Source organism: Lepidochelys kempii, chromosome 6, assembly GCF_965140285.1.
Source record: "Lepidochelys kempii isolate rLepKem1 chromosome 6, rLepKem1.hap1, whole genome shotgun sequence".
Taxonomy (NCBI): domain Eukaryota; kingdom Metazoa; phylum Chordata; order Testudines; family Cheloniidae; genus Lepidochelys; species Lepidochelys kempii.
This window is the reverse complement of record NC_136385.1, coordinates 9,606,237-9,626,604: the sequence shown is the minus strand read 5'-3', so window position 1 is coordinate 9,626,604 and position 20,368 is coordinate 9,606,237. Positions and strand designations below refer to the sequence as shown.

At 49.8% G+C, this 20,368-nt stretch overlaps 2 protein-coding genes across 2 annotated transcripts in view; one reads left to right on the top strand and one right to left on the bottom strand.

Annotated features, from left to right (window-relative positions):
- LOC140912947 (uncharacterized) overlaps positions 1–20,368 on the top strand; it is a 43,135-nt gene that overhangs the window by 7,617 nt on the left and 15,150 nt on the right. Inside the window, 5 exon segments of the mRNA XM_078853160.1 lie at positions 1,805–1,934; positions 2,191–2,304; positions 2,684–3,490; positions 3,541–3,709; positions 17,333–17,613. Of these exon segments, the coding sequence (XP_078709286.1) occupies positions 1,805–1,934; positions 2,191–2,304; positions 2,684–3,490; positions 3,541–3,709; positions 17,333–17,613 (1,501 nt within the window).
- LOC140912376 (uncharacterized) lies at positions 12,477–14,382 on the bottom strand. Its single transcript, XM_073346655.2, has one exon. It carries the CDS (start codon positions 13,842–13,844, stop codon positions 12,909–12,911), a length of 936 nt encoding a protein of 311 aa, XP_073202756.1. The 5' UTR covers positions 13,845–14,382; the 3' UTR covers positions 12,477–12,908.

Sequence of the window (20,368 nt, the reverse complement as noted above, 5' to 3'; positions counted from 1 at the left end):
TTGTAGGGAGCTGCTCCTTGGCCGGTGTGGACTAGTAGCCCAGGATATTTCACCATTTACTCCTACAAACACCGCGGGGCCGAGTGCTGGGTGTGAACCGGAAACCAAAAAACGCCCCGTTTGCCTCGGAGCTGGTTGGGCCCTAATACTGTGTGCCTTAGACCAATCACAAAACCCCAGTTCTCTCTGCAGTGTAAATGGGGTGTTGGCCAGTCGGTTTCACAGGGATTGAGCAGGACGGTGTCCCAGAAGCGTGGGGCTTTTAGGGGAGGGGATTGCAGGGCACAGAGAAGTGGCCATTCCTTTCCTTTCCCAATAGGCTGATCACTACTTTCCCTGATCAACCCTGCGTGCTGTTAACTAAGCGTGAGTGTGCCCTGGGAAGGCAGCTGTGCCTAGACCAGCGAGTTTCTGTATTTCTTTGGTTGTGCTGGGGCCTGCTGTGACCCCTCAGCTGCCGTCCGCTGGGAAGAGCCTGGGGCTATGTCTACACTACACTACACAACGCCAGGGCTGCGGGTCCGCTGGTGTAGCGCAGACACGACGGCAATGGAAGGGGGTTTTCCGTCCCCTGTAGCAAATCCGCCCCCTCGAGAGACGGTAGCTAGGTTGGCAGAAGAATTCTGCACAGAATTCAAGACATTTTTCACAACCCCGAGCGATATGGCCAGGTCAATGTCAGGTTTTGATGTAGACCATGAGTCTCTTTTCTTTGCCCCTCGCCAAAATCAGCGCTCTCTTCTTTCACCCTCTGCCATGACGTTGTTCAGTCCCCATAGGAACAAGTCACACTGGTGGCCAGTGGCCACTAGTTAGGCCCTTCATAGGCACATGAAAGAAACCCAGTAGCGGAAAAAGGTGGCACAATTTGCCCCGAGTCCAAGTGTCTTCCTAATCCTGTCAGCTAATTATTGGGTTGTGCCCAGAAGCAGATTCCTCCCAAAACCATTTTTTACTTGAGCTAATAATGTACCTAGGGAGGTTCTCATTATCCATGTTGCTGGCCGATCCCTCACTGAGCTCCAGGCCTCAGTGATATCTAGTGGAAATGAGTTCCACCGGCTAATAATGCATTGTGGGTAAGTGTGTGTGAGTGTGAAAGTAGAACCTAAATTTTGATGAATTTTCTCCCTGTGAAGATGCTAATACACCAAAATCAAGTCACCCCCTACCTTTCTGATAAACTAAACAGAGTGAGCCAAGTCCCGCCCTGTAAGGCGTCGTTTCTAGCCCCTGAATCATTTTTGTGGCTCTTCTCTGCACCCTCTCCAGTTTGTCAATGTCCTTTTAAAAATGGGGACACCAGAGATGGATGTTGTGTTCCAATATCGGTCTCCCCAAAGCCACACAAAGAGGTCAAATCTCCTCCCTCCTCGCTGCTCCTGTTTAAACAACCAAGGATGGCTTGGCCCTTTTTCCCCACAGCATCTCACCGGGAAGTCATGTCCAGTGGTCTGTCGACAATGACACCAGAATCCCTGTCCGAAGCAGTGCTTTCCATGAGACAGTCCCTCGTGGGGTCAGTAAGGCCTGTATTCTTTGTTCCCGGTGGCATGATCTTGCCTCTGGCTGTATTGAAACACACTGTGTTTGCATGTGCCCCGGTTACCCAACAGAGCAGATCCTGGGCACGCTCCCACCAGCGTCACCAGCTCCCATCCAGCCCCAGGGCAGGGGGACTGGCTGGCTCAGGGGGGTGGGGAATGGGACATGAGGCCATTCTCTTCTAGGACCGGGTGGTTCGTTGGCTGATGGGGAGCGAGTGGGTCCAGCAGGTGCTGAGCGGGGGTCTTTGTTGTTCCAGGAGCCGGTGATGTGGGAGGCGGAGGCTGCGTGTTCCTCCAGGGCAGAGCCGGCAGCGCTGGTCCCAGAGCAGGGCGAGATCTGCAGGGAGGTGAAGGAGGAGAATAAAGAAGAGCCTCTGATCTCGCGGGGTGAGGAGCAGCTTCCCCTCAGGGGTTAGCAGCTGCGGGGGAAGGGAGGTTCTGAAGCCCCTGTGGTGCCTTTGGGGCACTGGCCTCTGGATGCCCCAGACGCAGCAGCACAGAGCCCGTCACCCCACAATTCAGATCCTGCTTCCCCCCGAGCAGAAAGCGAGGCTGGGGTTAAAATCAAGGGGCAGTTTTCCGGGGGAGGCCTCGGGGGAGATTTCACTGAGTGCTATCTCGCCTGTTTCCTTCCCCTGAGCAGGATTCCCCGTCCCTGACCCGGCCATGACCTCCTGGATGGAGCGAGGGGAAGAGCCGAGGGTCCCGGATCTCCAGGGCTCAGAGGAAAGGGAGACCCTGAGAGGCACCCGCACAGGTGAGGGATGAGCGACACTGGCTCGGAGACCGTCCGGGAGGGAAGGGAAAAGCTGGGATCCCAGCAAAGCTGCCAGGATCTCCCCATCTCCCCTTCAGTTCTATCTTATCTCTGTCAGTATCGTCCCCAGCAGGTCCTTGTCCTCAGGTGACACTCCCAGATCCCACCCCCGGCCGGAGCCCTCCCCTCCTCCAGCTTTTCTCAGAGGGCTCAGCTGGGCCCCTGGGGCAGAACTGGCCCCTCCTCTCCCCTCAGGGAAGGGTTTGGGGCATTTGCTTCCTGCCCATCAAGTTTTCTGCTCAGTGACAAACCCCTGTGCCCCCCCCCCTCTCTCCCTGGCACGGGAACGAACCCCAGCTGGATTCTCTCTCTGTCCTAGCAGGTGCCGCAAAAAAGGAGGAGAATCCCCAGCTGGAAGAGCCTGCAGGAGCAGAGCCAAATGGGATGTCCTGGAGCCCTGAGTGGGAAGACCCTGGTGGAGCAGGATGGCAGCAGGGAGACCCCGTGAGGGCGGAGAGACCTGCTGAGTGTAATGATCATAATCCTCAGACAGCCTACATGGGACAGAAACCCCATAAATGCCCCGACTGCGGGAAAAGTTTCAGGGGGAACTCAGCGTTTCTCCATCACCAGCGATCCCACGTGGGGAAAAAACCTCATCAGTGCAGGGAATGTGGGCAAAGCTTTGTGCAGAAATCAAACTTGACTAGACACCTGAAGGTTCACACTGGGGAGAGACCCTACACATGTCCCCAGTGTGGGAAAAGCTTTAGTGAGAAGTGCAACCTTTCCCAGCATCAGTTAATGCACCGGCAAGAGAGACCTCACAAATGTACCGAATGTGGGCAAAGTTTTGTGCAGAAATCAACCCTGACCAGACACCTGAAGGTCCACACTGGGGAGAGACCCTACACATGTGCCCAGTGTGGGAAAAGCTTTCGTCAGAAGTACAGCCTTTCCCAGCATCAGTTAAGACACCAGGAAGAGAGTCCTCACAAATGTACCACATGTGGGCAAAGCTTCGCTCTCAAATCGTACCTTGTTCAACACTTGATGAAGTGCCACATAAAAGAGAAATCCTATAAATGCCCCGATTGTGGAAAACTGTTTGCTCGGAGCTCGTACCTTAGGAAGCACCAAATGACCCACATGGGGGGGCGCCCCACAGATGTCTCCAGTGCGGGGTAAGGTTCACCCAGAGGTTCAACCTCCTGGTGCATCAGAGGACGCACACAGGTGAAAGACCCTACGAATGCCTGGACTATGGGAAGAACTTCAACTGGAGATTGGGGCTTGTCCAGCACCAGAAGATCCACATGGGGAAAAAACCTCATGAGTGCACTGAATGCGGGCAAGGCTTTGGTCAGAAATCAAACCTGACTAAGCACGTGAAGGTTCACACTGGGTGAAGATTCACACTGGGGAGAAGCCCTATAAATGTCCCTGGTGTAGGAAAAGCTTTCATTAGAAGATCACCCTTTCCCAGCATCCAGTTACACACTGGCACCGGAGCCCTCAGAAACGCAGCAAGTGTTGGAAAAGCTTCACTGTCAAATCAAACCTTGTTCAACACTTGGCCAATTGCCACATGGAGGAGAAACCCGATGCCATAAATGTAAGTTCAGATGAAATGCGATCTAGCATCGCAATAGGGACTCCACACAAGATAGAAAACATTGGCATGGTACTTCCTTTTCTTGGAGCAGGGCGGTTCTCCACTCATATATATTAAAAATTACAAGGTTCAATGTTCATGGGTGGGTAGTAGCAGCTTATTTATGGTGACAGGTTTGAGATTTGGGAGGGGGAAGGATCTGGTCAAGGAAGGAAGGAAGAGATCTTTCACTGGGGCGAGATGGTTAATGGAAATTTCAAGGTAAGATGATTAGGTGTTTAAAAGGGATTGGCAGGAACCAAAAGCAGAGAGAGCCTGGTTGTGTCCACACAGGGATTTATGGTGGTATAATTATCCAGGTATATTTGCGCTGGTAAAATTCCCCATGTAGATGAGTGCTTACGGACAGAAGTTTAAAGGTAACAGGTGAGCATTTTCAGGTTTATAGAGAACAAATATGTCTTGAACGATTAGTACCTATGACTTCCTCCTGGTCCTCAAAAATTAGCAAAGCTATCTACCTCTGTTCATCCCCAAATAAGATCCATCTGGATAATAAGAAAATGGTTCATATCATGTGAGACACTTTGTCTAAGAGAGTGTTTCTCAAACTTATTGTGTTGGAGAACCCTTTCACACAGCAAGCCTCCGAGTGCGACCCCCGTTATAAATTAAAACCACATCTTTTAAATTAACACTACTTTCAATGTTAAATTTATAACCATATTGTTTAAAATGAATTGACCTTTTCTCACCGCTTTAAAATTAAAACACATTTTCATGGAATCACTGTTCTACGCAGAAGAGTTATTTTGTAAAATAGTTACTGATTAACACCGGGAGGGCGCTGCTGTGAAGTCTGCCTCAGGCAGTCTGCGGTGAAAAGTGAGATTTGTACGTTTGTTCATTTCACTTTTCATAGCCTCCCTGCTCTGAAGGCAGTGCGGCTGCCAGCAGCAGTGCAATAGGGTCCTAAGTCTGCTGTGAAAAGTGATATTGACAAAGTTTCTTTGCGCCCCTCACCAGAGAATCTCAGGCGCACCTCCCAGTTGGTGCACCATTGGTCTAGCCCACCTCAGCCCGCCCACTGGGAAGAGGCTGACACAGCCCCTGACTCGTGACCCCCATGTAATAACCTTGCAACCCCCAGTTTGAGAATTCTTTGGTCTAAGACACTTGTCTCCACATTAGCCAAGGTCTGGAGTTCCACTTCTTCCCAAAAATAGAACCTAAAATGGCTGGATGAGATTATTGTTAATTGCCTAAACAAGAATCTCAATCAGTGTTGGCATATGGATAAAACCTCTTTCTCACTCCCAATATAGCTAAAAAGACCTCAAAAAGTCACCAACTAGGGAGATACCCTGCTTTCCCATGTCACACTGGAAGTGGATCAAATGATGGGTGGCGAAGCTGGCTATGAGACTGAAGGTCTAATCGGGCAAACTGTCTGTTACCCCAAGAAACCAAAAGCACACGTTTTCATCCCAAATGCAAAACTGTACGTCTGTTGTGCTTATCAATCAAATATACCATGGATGATCTGTTTTGTCCTATCAATATGTCTTCCACCCCAAAGTTAGAGGCTGCACACTTGTCTGCTCTGTGAATCAGATAAACTCTCTCTATGTGGATAATGTCTTTTCTGCTATTGTGAGAACTAAACAGTATGAAATGCATATATACAATCAAAGAATGTATGGAATTTATCCACCAAATTTAGAAGACTACAATGGATTTTGTTTGTTTTCTTGGTAAATGATGGCTGCACTCCAGAAGCGATAGGCATTGGATAGCACGCAATGGAAGATTGAAAGGTATAACCACTTCACCAGGGTACAGCCTTGAATTATTAAAAGAAATTGCTTAAAAAGGGTGAAATTCCAATAAACAACATCACAAGGTGGGTGAGGGGGAAAACTTTTATTTTTTATTTCTACTGGCCATTTAATGCCAACCTAGAGCTCAGATTTCAGCTCAGTTTCTCTGCTGTTTCCATGGGTATCCAATAGGTGGTGGTCGTGTACAACAAAAGCCTTCAACCCTTTTCCTATCAGTCTCTTTTGTTTGATTCATTTCAAGGATTGTATTTCATATCCCCCTGCCTCATTTATTGCCTGCAATGTCGTTGTAACCGTGTTTGGTCCCAGGATACTAGAGAAACATGGCCACTCTTATTTCTCTGTGCTGCTGGCCGCAGCACTGCCTTCCTGCAGGGAGGCGGTGAAAAGTGAAATTAACAAACATACAAATATCACTTTTCACAGCAGACTTGCTGGCGCAGAATTCGCAGCAGTGTAGAAGGAAGGGTGGCAATGAGGCGCTAAGTCGGCTGTGAAAAGTGATACGGACAAAGTTCCTTTGCACCGCATCAACAGTATTAAACAGTATCTATTTCCCCCAAAATCACTTTTCTGCTTAGAACAATAATTCAATGGGGTTTAGTCTTAAGTTGGTCCAATAAAAGATATCCCTTCACCCACCTTGTTTCTCTAGTATCCTGGGACCAACCCAGCTATAACTACACTGCAATGCAAGAAATGAGGCGGGCGGATATGAAATACAATCCTTGAAATGAATCAAACATAAAAAGACTGATAGGAAGAGGGTTGAAGGCTTTTGTTGTACACGACCGCCACCTACTGGTTACCCATGGAGGCAGCAGAGAAACTGAGCTGAAAAAATGAGCACTCTGTTGGCAAATGGCCAGTAGAAATTACAGGGAGGCCCCCTCCATCAAGGACGGCAGTCAAGGTCTATAAAACTGAGGTCACCATGTGGGAGGAGCCCAGGGTTGACTGAACCCACGAAGAAGCTGCAGTATCCCCAGACGTACGGAAAGCATTCTCCCCCTAATCCAGGGTTAACAGGATAAGAAGAAGGGGTGAGATTTCATTTCAAAGATTATATTTCCCCTTCTGTTCTTTAACATAAATAACTGAAAGTTGTACTGAGTAAATCAGCATTCTCTAGTGAGACATCACGTAACCACACTGTAGATTTTCACTAATGCTATAAGCACTCTCCTTTATAAGCCCTGCGAGAGATTTAAAACAATAACTTTAAGCAAGTGCTTTTAACAGTCTAAACTTGTCTCTTTTGGACAGTCCATTCAAGTAGCAGTGATCACGGTCTTCAAAGTGCCTTAAAGATAAGTATCTCCTTGGAACTGCCATAATGTGTCGGGTGCTAAAGAACCGATGCCTGATGTCATAAGAAATCTTGTTGACTTCTATCGTTCATTGATAATGACTGCTGAGCCTCAATGCTTGCAAGACTGTATTGTGTATTCAGTACCTCCCCAGAACAGTGGTTGTGTCTACACTGGATTGGTGAAGTGTTGGTTCTACACTAGGGTGGTTCTAGGTGGATTCATAAATTGTTGATTGGTTAAGAATAGCCCTTGTCCTGATTGGAGAGACACTGTTCAAGTTCAGTGATGACCTGAGGAGAACCTAGTGTTAAATTACTGAACTAGCATTCTTTGCATTCACGAGGAAGGGATTATCCTATTAGATTCCATTCTAATATTGGCCACATACCCTATTCAACTGATCTAGTTTATTGTATTTCAGCTTTAAATCTAACTGGTGCATCAGCAAATTAATAAACTGACCCCCTTTCACACTTTTCAGCAGGACTAAATCAGTCATGCCCCACCCGCATGGCAGCTTTCTACCATGCCCTAACTGGCTAGTGTGCTATTGGCTAACGATACAGCTCATGTACACAAAGCATTTGGTTAATAATGAGTTACCAAGCGGTGCATCTTAACTCACAGCTTCTAGGTCTAGCTGCTCAGTTTATCCCGGGGTTCCTGCGGGTGGCTGGGCACACAGGGATTTTCCTGTGCGGCAGGTACCCCCAACTGGTCATTCAAGTCCTACTCCTGCCCATACCTGCATCCCACAGTCTGCTGAGAGTGTCTGAAAAACAAAACAAAACAACCCTGCCCCCCCACACCCTAAAAAACATAGTCCTTGCTGCATGGCCAGTGTGGAATAGCTGCTCGGGATGTTTCACAATTTACTCCCAAAAACATAGTTGGGAAGGGTGCAGAGTGTCAACTGGAAAACCGAAAATGCCCCGTTTGACTTGTAACTGGTAAAGCCTGAGAGTCCCTCTAACCCGTTACAAAATCCCAGTGCTCTCCGCAGCGTGCATGGGTCCTTGGCTGGTGGGTTTCATAAGGACGGTGTCCCAGAAGTGTGGGGCTTTTACGGGACACTGAAGGGGAGAGGACTACAGGGCAATGAGAAGCTGCCTTTACTTATCCTTCCCTGATTGAACCAAACGCTCATTACTTTACCTGATTAACCCTGCGTGCTGTCAATTAAACTTGACTGTGCCCTGTGAAGGCAGCTGTGCCTAATACAAAACAGCAGGTTTGTGTATGTTTTGGGTTGTTCTGGGGACAGCTGGTATACCACAGCTCACAACACAAGCCCCCTCCCCCCCGGCTCCTCACTAGGGAACACATTGTTTTGTATCTGGAAGGTTGTGGGGTAAATCTGAAGCATCTCTAAGCAAGCTCCTTGTCCTGCCATCCGTTGGGAAGAGACTGGATGTACGTCTACACTACACGTGCTACGGCAGCATAAGTCTGGTGCTGCAGCTCTGGCCGTTGCTGTATAGAGAGGTCAAGTCACCTCCCTCCTCCTACTCACTTCTCCTCTTTGTACATTCAAGGACTGCATTAGCCCTTTTCCCGCACAGCCTATATAGCCTTGCCTGTATCTTATGCCCTGTGTTGTGTTCCATAGATGTGGAGTCCTTTGCCTGTATCCTGAGCCATATACCATCAATATCATCAGCATCTCCTTTTTCCAAAACTAAGTTTGGGTAAGGGGGTGGTTATGAGTGGATTCCATCCACACCTGTTTTGAGCCCCCTCTTTGAGCCTTGTGGGGGTTGCCTGGATGGTTTCAGATACCGTGTTGTAACACTGTCTCCTTGGATGCCTGGGGCCTCTCTCTCCAGGCACTCGTACACAGAGAACAATTGCAGATCATCAGTATGGGGTCATTCTGGCATCATGGCCAAACCCCTTGTAGTTGTCGCTGAGCTCTGCCTGGCAATCCATGAATGGGGAACTCCTCTCCTGGAGCCAGGAGGCTTAGGTGCCTCAGCTGTGTCTTGAGAGAATGAGCTAGGCTGGTGTCTTGCTCCCCACAAAATAGCCAGAAGAGAAGATGGTGCCCACCTTGCAGGGGTTAGAGCACTCACCTCCAACAGGGCAGACCTCTGTTCAAATCCTTTCTCCCCAAGGGGGGGAACTGAACCTAGGTCTCCCACATCCCAGGCAAATGTGTGAACCACTGGGCTAGAGAGTATAGTCACCCACCTTGTCCTCCTCCAGCCAGATTCTGAATGGGCCCTGATCCAATAGTTAGCCGCTGAGGACACCTACCAGATCAGGACCCACATGCAAGATAAGCATTACCCACCCTCACCTACCATCTTCCCTGATTCATAAATCACGCCGTGGGGTCGGTTGGATATCACCATCCAGATGCCTAGGATAAGGCAGCCGTGTGCATGCTCAAAGGCAGAGACAGAGATGCTTAAGGAACTTTTACCCAGAAGATGTAGCTGCTGAGTTTGTTTAGGTGCCTAAAGGGTTTGGTGGGAGTTTTGGAAATTGCAAGTGGAGCCTAAAACTGGGATGTAGACCTCCGTCTCTACAAAGAGGAACAAAGGGACCCGGAGAATTATAGACCAGTCAGCCTCACTTTGCTAGCTGGAAAGAGACTGGAACAGATTATTAAACAATCAGTTTGTAAGCACCTGGAGGATAATCAGGTTTATAAGGATTAGCCGGCATGGGTTTGTCAAGAACAAATCATGCCAAACCAACCTAATTTCCTCCTTTGACAGGGTTACTGGCCTAGTGAAAAGGGGGGAAGCAGTAGACGGGATATAGCTTGATTTTAGGAAGGCTTTTGACACAGTTCCACATGACAATTTCCATAAGCAAACTAGGGAAATGTGGCCTAGATGAAACTACAATAAGGTGTGTGCACAACGGACTGAAAGACCATACTCAAAGTGTAGTTATGACTGGTTTGCCGACAATCTAGTGGGGTACTGTAGAGGTCGGTCTTGGGTCTCACAATTATTCAATATTTTCATTAGTGACTTGGATAATGGTACTGAGAGCACACTTGTAAAGTTTGCAGACGATACCAAGCTGGGAGGGGTTGCAAGTGCTTAGGAGGATAGGATTAGAATTCAAAATGATCTGGAGAATTGGTCTGAAATAAAAAGGATGATATACAGTGAGGACAAATGCAAAGCACTCCACATAGGAAGGATCAATCAGTTGCACACATACAAAATGGGAAGTGACTAGGAAAGAGCACTGCAGAGAAGGATCTATGGGTCATAGTGGATTACAAGCTAAATATGAGTCAACAGGGTAATGCTGTTCTAAACAAAAGCGAACGTCCTTCTGGGATGTGACAGGGTGTATAAATCCCTCACTGGACATCAGAGGATGTAAGAGATGCTCCAGGCTCAGGAGGCCCCACCCATCTACCCTTGCTGAGCATGCTCCAATTGGAGGCGGGTTTTAAAAGGGAGCGAGCGGCTCTATGGGGGCTGGACAGGGCAGGGAGAAGGACCTCCTCCAGGACAGGATGCAGCCAGGCCCTGGCTAGGAACAGGTGCAGCAACCTGTACGAGTTGGAGGCGGGTAGGCAACCTGCAAACTGGTGCTTATGAGGACATCATGCATCCCGGAGCAGGAAAAAGGAGGTAGGAAGTGGCCCAGAGAGGCTGACTTAGTGCCTATCCCTGCACCCTCACGGGCCTCAAGAAGGGACCTATATGCCCATCCCTTATTTAAATGCCCCACAACTTGATTAATGCAGAGTTAAAGTTGCCCAATGGTGCCCCGTCCCCTTTCACAGTGGTTGAACCTAAACCTCTGAAAACCAGGAAACGCCAAGTTAAGGTACGTGATCTCGAGGTACAAAAGAACTTGGGAGGTAGTTGAGTCATGACGTAAGCAGCGGGGTTTTGAAAACGAATTCCAGCTGCTTCATTGAGGTGAGATCCATTGTGCTGGTTGCAACATCTGAGTGGGGTGTGTGTGTTCGTTTATGTACTGTGATGCAATAAGCCTGAAAGAACACGCTGTACAGGTAACAGATCCCCTTTCATGAGGGAATAATGTCTCCTGAGGATTATCTTTAAATTTTCCACCTGCTGTTTCTTAGAGGTGGTGATGCATACTGGGATTTTCAAAGGACCCTCAGGGAGTTAAGTACCCAAAATCCCAGCTGTAAAGAAGCGCTGGATTTACAAGGAATAGCGAAGGGGATTCCCTCATGTGTGTATTTGATCTTTCCCTGTAGTAAGACACCCCGTTCCTCTCCCAGCCTGTACCTTAATGAAGACATTTGTGCATTGGATCCGGACTGGGACCTGGCAGAAGGGGGTAGCAGTGTGGGATGTTTGACACAGGGCAAATCTACACTACAAAATTAGGCCGACCCAAGTTAAGTAGACGTACAGCCAGTGCAGTAACTGAATCGCTTTTACATGTCTACACTATGCTTCTTGCGTCAACTGTGCACATCCTCACTAGAGTTGCTTGCACCAATTTAACTGCCAGGGTCAGGCATTGGGGGATGGTTTCTGAAAGGCAGCAACAGTTGAGGTAAGCATTCAGTGTCTACACTGACACTGTGTCAACCTAACGACATCAACCTAAGCACTATGCCTCTCGGGGAGGTGGAGTTAAGTCAGTGGGAGCTACGTTTTAGCACAGACGCTTACAAAGCTAAGTAGACGCAAGCTGCCTCGCATCGACCTAACTCTGTAGCGTAGACCAGGCAATTCTAGGGCACTGCTAACCCCATATGGTTCTGAGCGATGGTACACAGAAACTGACCCCCAAGGGGACAAGACTGGCCTCATGGACACACTTGATTCTCCCCCCACTTTATGATAGTGTGAAGAAAAGTTTCAGAGTAACAGCCGTGTTAGTCTGTATTCGCAAAAAGAAAAGGAGTACTTGTGGCACCTTAGAGACTAACCAATTTATTAGAGCATAAGCTTTCGTGAGCTACAGCTCACTTCGTCAGATGCATATCGTGGAAACTGCAGCAGACTTTATATATACAGAGAGAATATGAACCAATACCTCCTCCCACCCCACTGTCCTGCTGGTAATAGCTTATCTAAAGTGATCATCAGGTGGGCCATTTCCAGCACAAATCCAGGTTTTCTCACCCTCCACCCCACCACACAAATTCAGGAGAGTGAATTTGTGTGGAGGGTGAGAAAACCTGGATTTGTGCTGGAAATGGCCCACCTGATGATCACTTTAGATAAGCTATTACCAGCAGGACAGTGGGGTGGGAGGAGGTATTGGTTCATATTCTCTCTGTATATATAAAGTCTGCTGCAGTTTCCACGATATGCATCTGACGAAGTGAGCTGTAGCTCACGAAAGCTTATGCTCTAATAAATTGGTTAGTCTCTAAGGTGCCACAAGTACTCCTTTTCTTTTTGTGAAGAAAAGTGACATTCTACCAGAAAAGAAAACAACTTCACGTTCCAGTTGAATTTTTATTGACTCAGATTGCACAAGATCAACACAATGGCTCTTCCAAAAAATAAGAGGTAGAAAAGAAACTCACTATCCGCCCCACTCGGAGGCCCCACTCCTCCGCCATACCAGAAGTCCTGTTCTGAGCTCTGAATGACGCTTACCTCCACATTTATTTCTCAGGCCTGTCTCTGCTGTGGATCTTCTGATGAATAACAAGGTACATCCTGGGATTAAAGCTCTTCCATCAGTTGGGGCGTTTATAGGTAGCCCCCCACGTGCATTCTCTGGTACCTACTAAGCTCCGAGCTGAGACAAAAGCTCTGGCTACAGTTGGGGCATTTATAGCGTCTCTCCACTGCATGGGTTCTCTGTCTAAAGAGCCCAGAGTGATCACAGTAGCATCTCCCAGAATTGGGTCACCTGTCAGGTTTACTCCTGGGCGTGGGTCCTCAGATGCCTGCTAAAATTTGGCCAGCCACTAAAGCTCTTCCCACAGTGGGGACATTTATAGGGTCTCTCTCCTGTGTGGATCCTCTGGTGGACAACAAGGCTGGAACTCACACTGAAGCTCTTCCCACACTCATCACATCTATAGGGCCGCTCCCCGGTGTGGGTTCTCAGATGCTGGGCATGGGTGGAGCTCTGACTAAAGCCCTTCCCGCAATGGACACACTTGTAGGGTCGCTCGCCTGTGTGGATGCGCTCATGCCGGGTCAGGACAGAGGGATCGCTGAAACACTTCCCGCAGTGGGAGCATTTGTGGGGTTTCTCCCCTGTGTGGATCCGCTCATGCTGGATCAGGACTGAGAGAACGGCAAAGGCCTTCCCGCACTGGAGGCATTTGTAAGGTCGTTCCCCTGTGTGGATCCTCATGTGTCGAATGAGCATGGAGCGGCGGCCAAAAGTCTTCTCGCACTCGGGGCATTTATAGGGTCTCTCACCTGTGTGGACCCGCTGATGATTGGTCAGCGAGGAGCTGTGGCAGAACACTTTCCCACAGATAGGGCATTTGTAGGGTTTCAAGCCTGTGTGGATCCTCTCGTGCTCTAGGAGCTTGGAGCTCTCCGAGAAGCTCTTCCCACACTCATCACACCTGTAGGGCCTCTCGCCCGTGTGGGTCCTGGAATGCTTCATCAGGGTCGCGCTGTGCCCGAAGCTCTTCCCACACTGGGCACACGTGTAGGGTCGCTCCCCCGTGTGGCTCCTCTGATGGCGAAGGAGGTTGGAGCTGTCGGCAAAGCTCTTCCCGCACTGGGGGCATTTGTAGGGTCGCTCCCCCGTGTGGGTTCGCTGGTGCCTCCTCAGGGTCGAGCTCTGCTTAAAGCTTTTCCTGCAGTCAGAACATTTATGGGGATTTTCTTCCATGAGGACAGGGGTGGTCTCTACGCGGGGATTGGGGGGCGGGGGGTTTCCTCTCTGCTGCCGACCAGCCCCGCGCTGCGCCAGGCTGGTGTCTCTCCCGGCTCAGGGCTTTGGGGTCTCCCCGCGAGGGGCTGCGCGGCTCCGGGCTCCAAGTCCCGGCCTGACGGGGATCCCCTCCTTTGTTCTCACCTTCGGGGCAGGAGGAAAGCGCCGCACAGCTGATCTAGAAACCCCCCTGCGACGGCTGCCCCAGGGCGGGCTCGGCTGGGGGGGCCCTGCTGGGCTCAGGGCCACCGACCCCCCCGCGCTGCTCCAGAGCTGGCTGGGGGCGGGGGGGTCTCTCCGGTCCCAGCCGCGTTTCGGCTCCGAGCCCCCCGCCCCTGCCACCACTTCCTCCAGGCAGCGATTTCCTGCCTCGGCCTCCCCCCGGCGCCCCCACTCACCGCCCGGCCGGGCCGGGCCGGGCCGAGCCCTCCCGGGGCCCGCGGGCTGCAGACTGGGACTCGCCCCCTCACGGCGCTGCGAGCCACGCTCGGAACCCAGGCGTCCGGGGCGCTGCTGCGCTCCCACCCTGCTCCCGACCTGCCCTATCACAGCCCCGTTATGGCACCACGTGCCCCGGGAAAGGGCGGAGTTCGGATTAACCCTTCCCTGCCCACACGCTCGGCGCAAGGCTCTGGCGAGGGTGGGAAATAGCGATAGCCGAGGCATTAGCGAGCTGCCCCGGCATGCTTGGCCGCCACCCAGGGGGGCACTGGCGGCCAGCCAGCCCTTGTGGAGGGGAGCCCCGGCCGGGATCTCATCCAAGGCCTCAGCCCGATGGATGTTCCCGCCCCAATGGACGCAGTCCCCCAGGGATCCCTTAGCCCAAGGACAGTGCAGCTGGATGGAACGTTGGAGCCCTGCCCTGAAGGTTCTGTGGCAGCTGGGCAGAATCTTGGGTTCCTGAGGGTTCCGAAGCCACTGGATGGAATGTTGCTGTCCTGCAGGTTCTGAGGCAGTGGATGAGTGAGAAGCAGACAACAGGTTTCATGGGCCGGGATTTCATGCCTGAGCATTTGCTCTGGTGGGGGGTACCGGGGATGGGGGCTTTCCGAAAGGGCGGAGCTACTGAACCCAGGTCAGAAATTATTTTAAGGGACAACAAATTAAAAATAGAGGGACGTGAGTGAAAGTCACAGTTTCAAAAACAAGGATTCAGAGGGGGGCACTGAGCAAGGAATCCCGGACAGTGCCCACTGCTCCTCAAAGCCATCCAGGGAGCCAGTGGACATGGCCCTGAGGAGCTCTGCCTGGAGATGTGATTTAAGGGAGGATTGGAAGTAGGCCTCATAGTTCCAGAGCACCTTCCTGTCCAGCTCCCTCCTTCTGGTATGGTGGATGGTCATCTTGGCCAGCGCCAGGTGGAGGTCCACAACATAGGGTACTGAGGTGTGGTTTTTTTTTCCTGTGTGCCATGGAGATGCGTGCCCCATGAGACAGCCAGTATTTTTCCAGCCCAAAGGGTCAAGATATAAAAGGAGAGAACAAAGGCTCCTCCCCACCTCTTTCCTAGCCCATCTCTGGACTGATGAATTCTAACAAGGGAAGTTTGAACAAAAGGACTGAGGCCCCCCCAAACTACTTGGGCAATCCAGAAAGATTTACAGAAAACCAGCAGATTTAACATCCCTGCTCTCTTTTGGACTACATGCTATATAATTCAATGGTAATGTCGTTTATCTGTTTAACCTTTTAATAACTCTCATTTCTTTTTCTTAGTTAACAAACCTCTCGACTTCGCTTACTAAAGGATTGGCTATCGGCATGGTTTTTTATTTATGATATGAAGTATCCGTTGACCTGGGTACGTGGCTGGGCCCCTGGGGCTGGAAGAACCCGATGTGTGGTGAATTTGGTTTTAATAAGCTTTCATCACAAACTCCAGTTTGTCTGATGATGAGACAGCTGGGCTCTGTGTGGTGAATAGGGCCGGGGCAAGTCCCCGTCTGCAGCCCCAGGCGCAGGAGGGGATTGCCCCAGCTGGGTGGTGAGCAAAGGCGCCAGGGAGACGCAGGCTCAGCGAGGGAGACTCGCAGGAGGGAGAGAAACATCAGCAGAGGCAGGCAATAGCTGCCTGGAGGAAGTGGGGGTCGGGGGTGTCATAAATATAAAGGGAAGGGTAAACCCCTTTAAAATCCCTCCTGGCCAGAGGAAAAATCCTCTCACCTGTAAAGGGTTAAGAAGCTAAAGGTAACCTTGCTGGCACCTGACCAAAATGACTAACGAGGAGACAAGATACTTTCAAAAGCAGGGAGGAGGGCGAAAAACCAAGGGTCTGTGTCTATCTTTATGCTGCTTTTGCCGGGGACAGAACAGGAATGGAGTCTTAGAACTTTTAGTAAGTAATCTAGCTAGGTATGTGTTAGATTATGATTTCTTTAAATGGCTGAGAAAATAACTGTGCTGAATAGAATGACTATTCCTGTCTGTGTGTCTTTTTTGTAACTTAAGGTTTTGCCTAGAGGGATTCTCTATGTTTTGAATCTAATTACCCTGTAAGGTATCTACCATCCTGATTTTATAGAGGTGATTCCTTTACTTCTATTAAAAGTCTTCTTGCAAGAAAACTGAATGCTTTTTCATTGTTCTAAGATCCAAGGGTTTGGGTCTGTGGTCACCTATGCACATTGGTGAGGATTTTTACCAAACCTTCCCCAGGAAGTGGGGTGCAAGGGTTGGGAGGATTTTGGGGGGAAAGACGTGTCCAAACTACATTTCCCAGTAAACCCAGATAAAGTTTGGTGGTGGCAGTGGAAATCCAAGGGCAAAGGGTAAAATTAATTTGTACCTTGGGGAAGTTTTAACCTAAGCTGGTAAAAGTAAGCTTAGGAGGTTTTCATGCAGGTCCCCACATCTGTACCCTAGAGTTCACAGTGGGGAAGGAACCTTGACAGGGGAGAGGTTGGGATCAGATCCAAACAGGGACTGGAGACACACCCTGCCAGCTCCAGAGCAGCAAGGAGAGGGAGTTTGGGGAGCTGAATCCCAGGGGTCTCCCACCCATCCAGCCGGCTCTAGGGCAGCAGTGAAGCAGGAAAGATTTGTCTGTATTCATCTGCTGCTCAGCTGTGGTTTATTCTCTTCCAGGAGGTGAGGAGGAGAGCCCCCCAGGAGGAGATGCCAGCGAGAGTCAGGGCAGAGCAGGACAGCCGCCGGCAGACCCCCGCTCAGCATGGAGGAGACTTCAGCCAAACCAAAGCCAACCCTATCACCATGGGAGAAAAAGCCCACAGATGTTCAGAATGTGGACAAATCTTTAGCTGGAGATCGAACCTTCACAGGCACCAGAGGATCCACACGGGGGATCGACCTACAACTGCCCTCAGTGTGGGAAGAGCTTTGCCGACAGCTCCAACCTCCTTCACCATCAGAGGAGCCACATAGGGGAGCAACCCTACATGTGTGCCCAGTGCAAGAAGAGCTTCAGTCAGAGTGCGACCCTAATCAAGCACCACAGAACCCACATGGTTCGAGAAGCCCTATGGGTGTGGTGAGTGTGGGAAGAGTTTCACTCAGACCTCCAACCTCCTCGAGCATCAGAGGATCCATATAGGCATGAACCCCTACAAATGCCCCGACTGCGGGAGAGTGTTCTGCCACAGCTCCTCACTGGCAGATCATCAGAGGGTCCACACCGGTGAGCGACCCTACAAATGTGTCATCTGCGGGAAGAGCTTCACACAGCATCAGCGGACCCACATGGGGGAGCGACCCTATACATGCGATGAATGTGGGAAGAGCTTCAGTGTTCACTCCAGGCTTGTTATGCACCAGAGGATCCACACAGGGGAGTGACCCTATAAATGTCCCAAATGTGGGAAGCACTTTAGTGCCTGGGCAAATTTCACAAGACCGCTGAAGACACATACCCAGGATGGGACCGAGAAATAAATTTGGAAGAAAGCTTTATTTGGCGCTCAGACCCTGGTGGTGAGAGCAGGGCTCTTGGATTATCAGGACTCCTGGGTTCTATTCCCAATTCTAGTAAGGGAGTGGGGTTTAATGGGATAGAACAGCGGGAGGGATGAACGTTGGGACTCCTGGGTTTTATTCCCTGCACTGGGAGAGAAGTGGGGTCTAGTGTGTTAAAACAGGGGGCCAGGAGTCAAGACACTTGGATTCTGTTCCCTGCTGTGGGAGTGGGGTCTAGTGGGTTAGAGGAAGAGCTGGGAGTCAGGATGGCTGGGCTCCATTCCCAGCTCTGAGAGGATGTGGGGTCTACTGGTTAGAGTGGGGAGGGTGTTTTATAAACACCATTGCCAGGATACCGATGAGCCCCAATGTCCTGTGGCCAGGCAAAAGGCAAACACGATCCCAGGATGTATCAGGCAAGGTCCTTCCAGTAGAGGTTCTTCTCGTCCCAAACCATCTTTGAAGACCCGGGGAGCAACGCAGCGTCGCCATTCATTCCCGTTCTAGAAAACCATCCAAGACCAATGGCTGTCCAGCCTCCTTTGGAAAACCTCTGGTGAAGGAGCTTCCACCACTTCCCTAGGCAGTTTCGCGTTTTCATATCTTGTTCTCTTGATGCCACCTCTGGTTGTTGAGCTGCTTCTTTCCAGAACTTGTGCTTGTCCAATCTTTGTGATTTCTTCACTGCTTTGTGCAACACCTTTTCTTCTTCCGCTTTCCCAGCAGCCTTGGCTTGTTTACACTTTTCCTGCAAGGTTCTTGTTTTGTTACTTATCCAGTTTTTCCTTGTGTGCTTATACCTTCCAATAACTTCCTCCGCTGTATTTTGTATAGCTTCCTTGAATGGTTCAGTCTGTAGTGAGATTTCCTCATCACAAATTAATACTCTGAAATACCCCCCCAAGCATGGCCTTGTGTGCCTCCCTCGTGGAGTTTTCCTTTATCAAAATCAAATTTGGCTCCAGCTGCACCCATCTTTTTCTTGGGCTTTCGCTTAATCATTCCCATGAGTAGTTTGTGATCCCGGCCACACTCTATAGACTCTAACATCCAACAGTGGCCATGTGGGCCTTTCACTGAAAAGAATCAGGTCAGTCAGGTTTTTGGTTTGACCAGCTGGTGAATTCCAAGTAGCTGTGTGCATAACTCTGGGAGGAAGCCAAGCACGGCCAAGCATCAGGTTGTGTATCTCACAGCAAGTTCTTAACCTTTCCCCATTATCGTTTGCTCTCTCAACGCCATGTAGTCCAACACTATTCATTTGTTTATCATGTCCGCTAACAATTGTGATGGTTCTCTCAGCATATCCAGGATTGTAAATCACCTTGTTACCCGCCTGCCTCTGGTGAGAGGGAGTCTTGCCTGTGGTAGTTGGGGGTTAACTCCCTATCACCACCATCCTTCACCCACCAAACACTCTCCTCTGGACTATGCCAGCCGTGTCTTTACCTTGCAGGTAAAGAAGTGGTTCACTAGTCTCCTTGAAGCATTCCCAGTGTGACATACAGCCCCTGACACTGGAGCAGTGTACCCCCATTTACGAGTCTGACCTTACCTCACCGCTCGCATAGCACTGGTGAGCACTTATAATAAAACAAAAGGTTTATTTAGGGAAAAGATAGACATTCCGCTAGAAACGAGAGAGAGGTGGTCACAATACAAAACCAAATAATAAATCATGAACTAGAGCCCGTTGGGAACAAAGGCATATTTACGCAGAAGCCTGCTGTGGATTTTAAGAGTTTGTTCTGATAACAGCAAAAGCAGAGCTATGTATATGTAAGAAACTGCAGAGCAATCATGGTTGTGAGCACAAGAAAAGATCCAGTGCCTTAAAAGCTAAAAAAGACTGGTTTGAACTAAAACTAAATTTGTACTGATGGGGGAGGAGAGTTGACGTGGAAATGAGAGACTAATACACATCTATAAGAAAAGAATAAAAATGGTAGATAAGTTTGTGTAACAAAGGGAGGTTGAAGCTGCATTGTCTGATGCTGCAAGTGACTGCAGTCGTCCTAAGGAGCTTCCCACTTGTAAGTAGTTGATCACAACTTGCTGAGTGTTTTGCCTGAATAAATATTTGTTAGCCCCATCTGCTGAGTACTAATAGTTGCCTTTCCTACCTAATGCATACCCCTTCTGCTGAGCATTCATTGACCCCAGAGTGAAATGATGTAGTGGCCATAGTCCAGTTCCAATGAACAAATTTCCTAAGCAGTTGGCGGGGTGGGGAGCAGGAAGTATAAATACATGACACATTTCTGCCTCCTCAGCTATCCACCGCAAATACGATCAGGCCCCTGATCCTCCCCGGCCACCCCCTAAGCACCACCTAAGCCAGCTGTGTGATATGCAGGTGGCTCACCTCCAAACTGCGCCTTGGAAACAGCTGTAGAGGCTTGTGCTCCACACTCTTCACTTCCTCACCCTTGTGTCCTGCCCCAGCAACATGTGGTGGGACCTCTTATTACCTGTGGAGGGTGAAGCACTTTGGTGGGCAAAGTGCATATTTCATGCTGGTCCCCTGGCCCAGCAGGGATATTATTTGGCAGCTCCTTCACAGAGCCATGAGC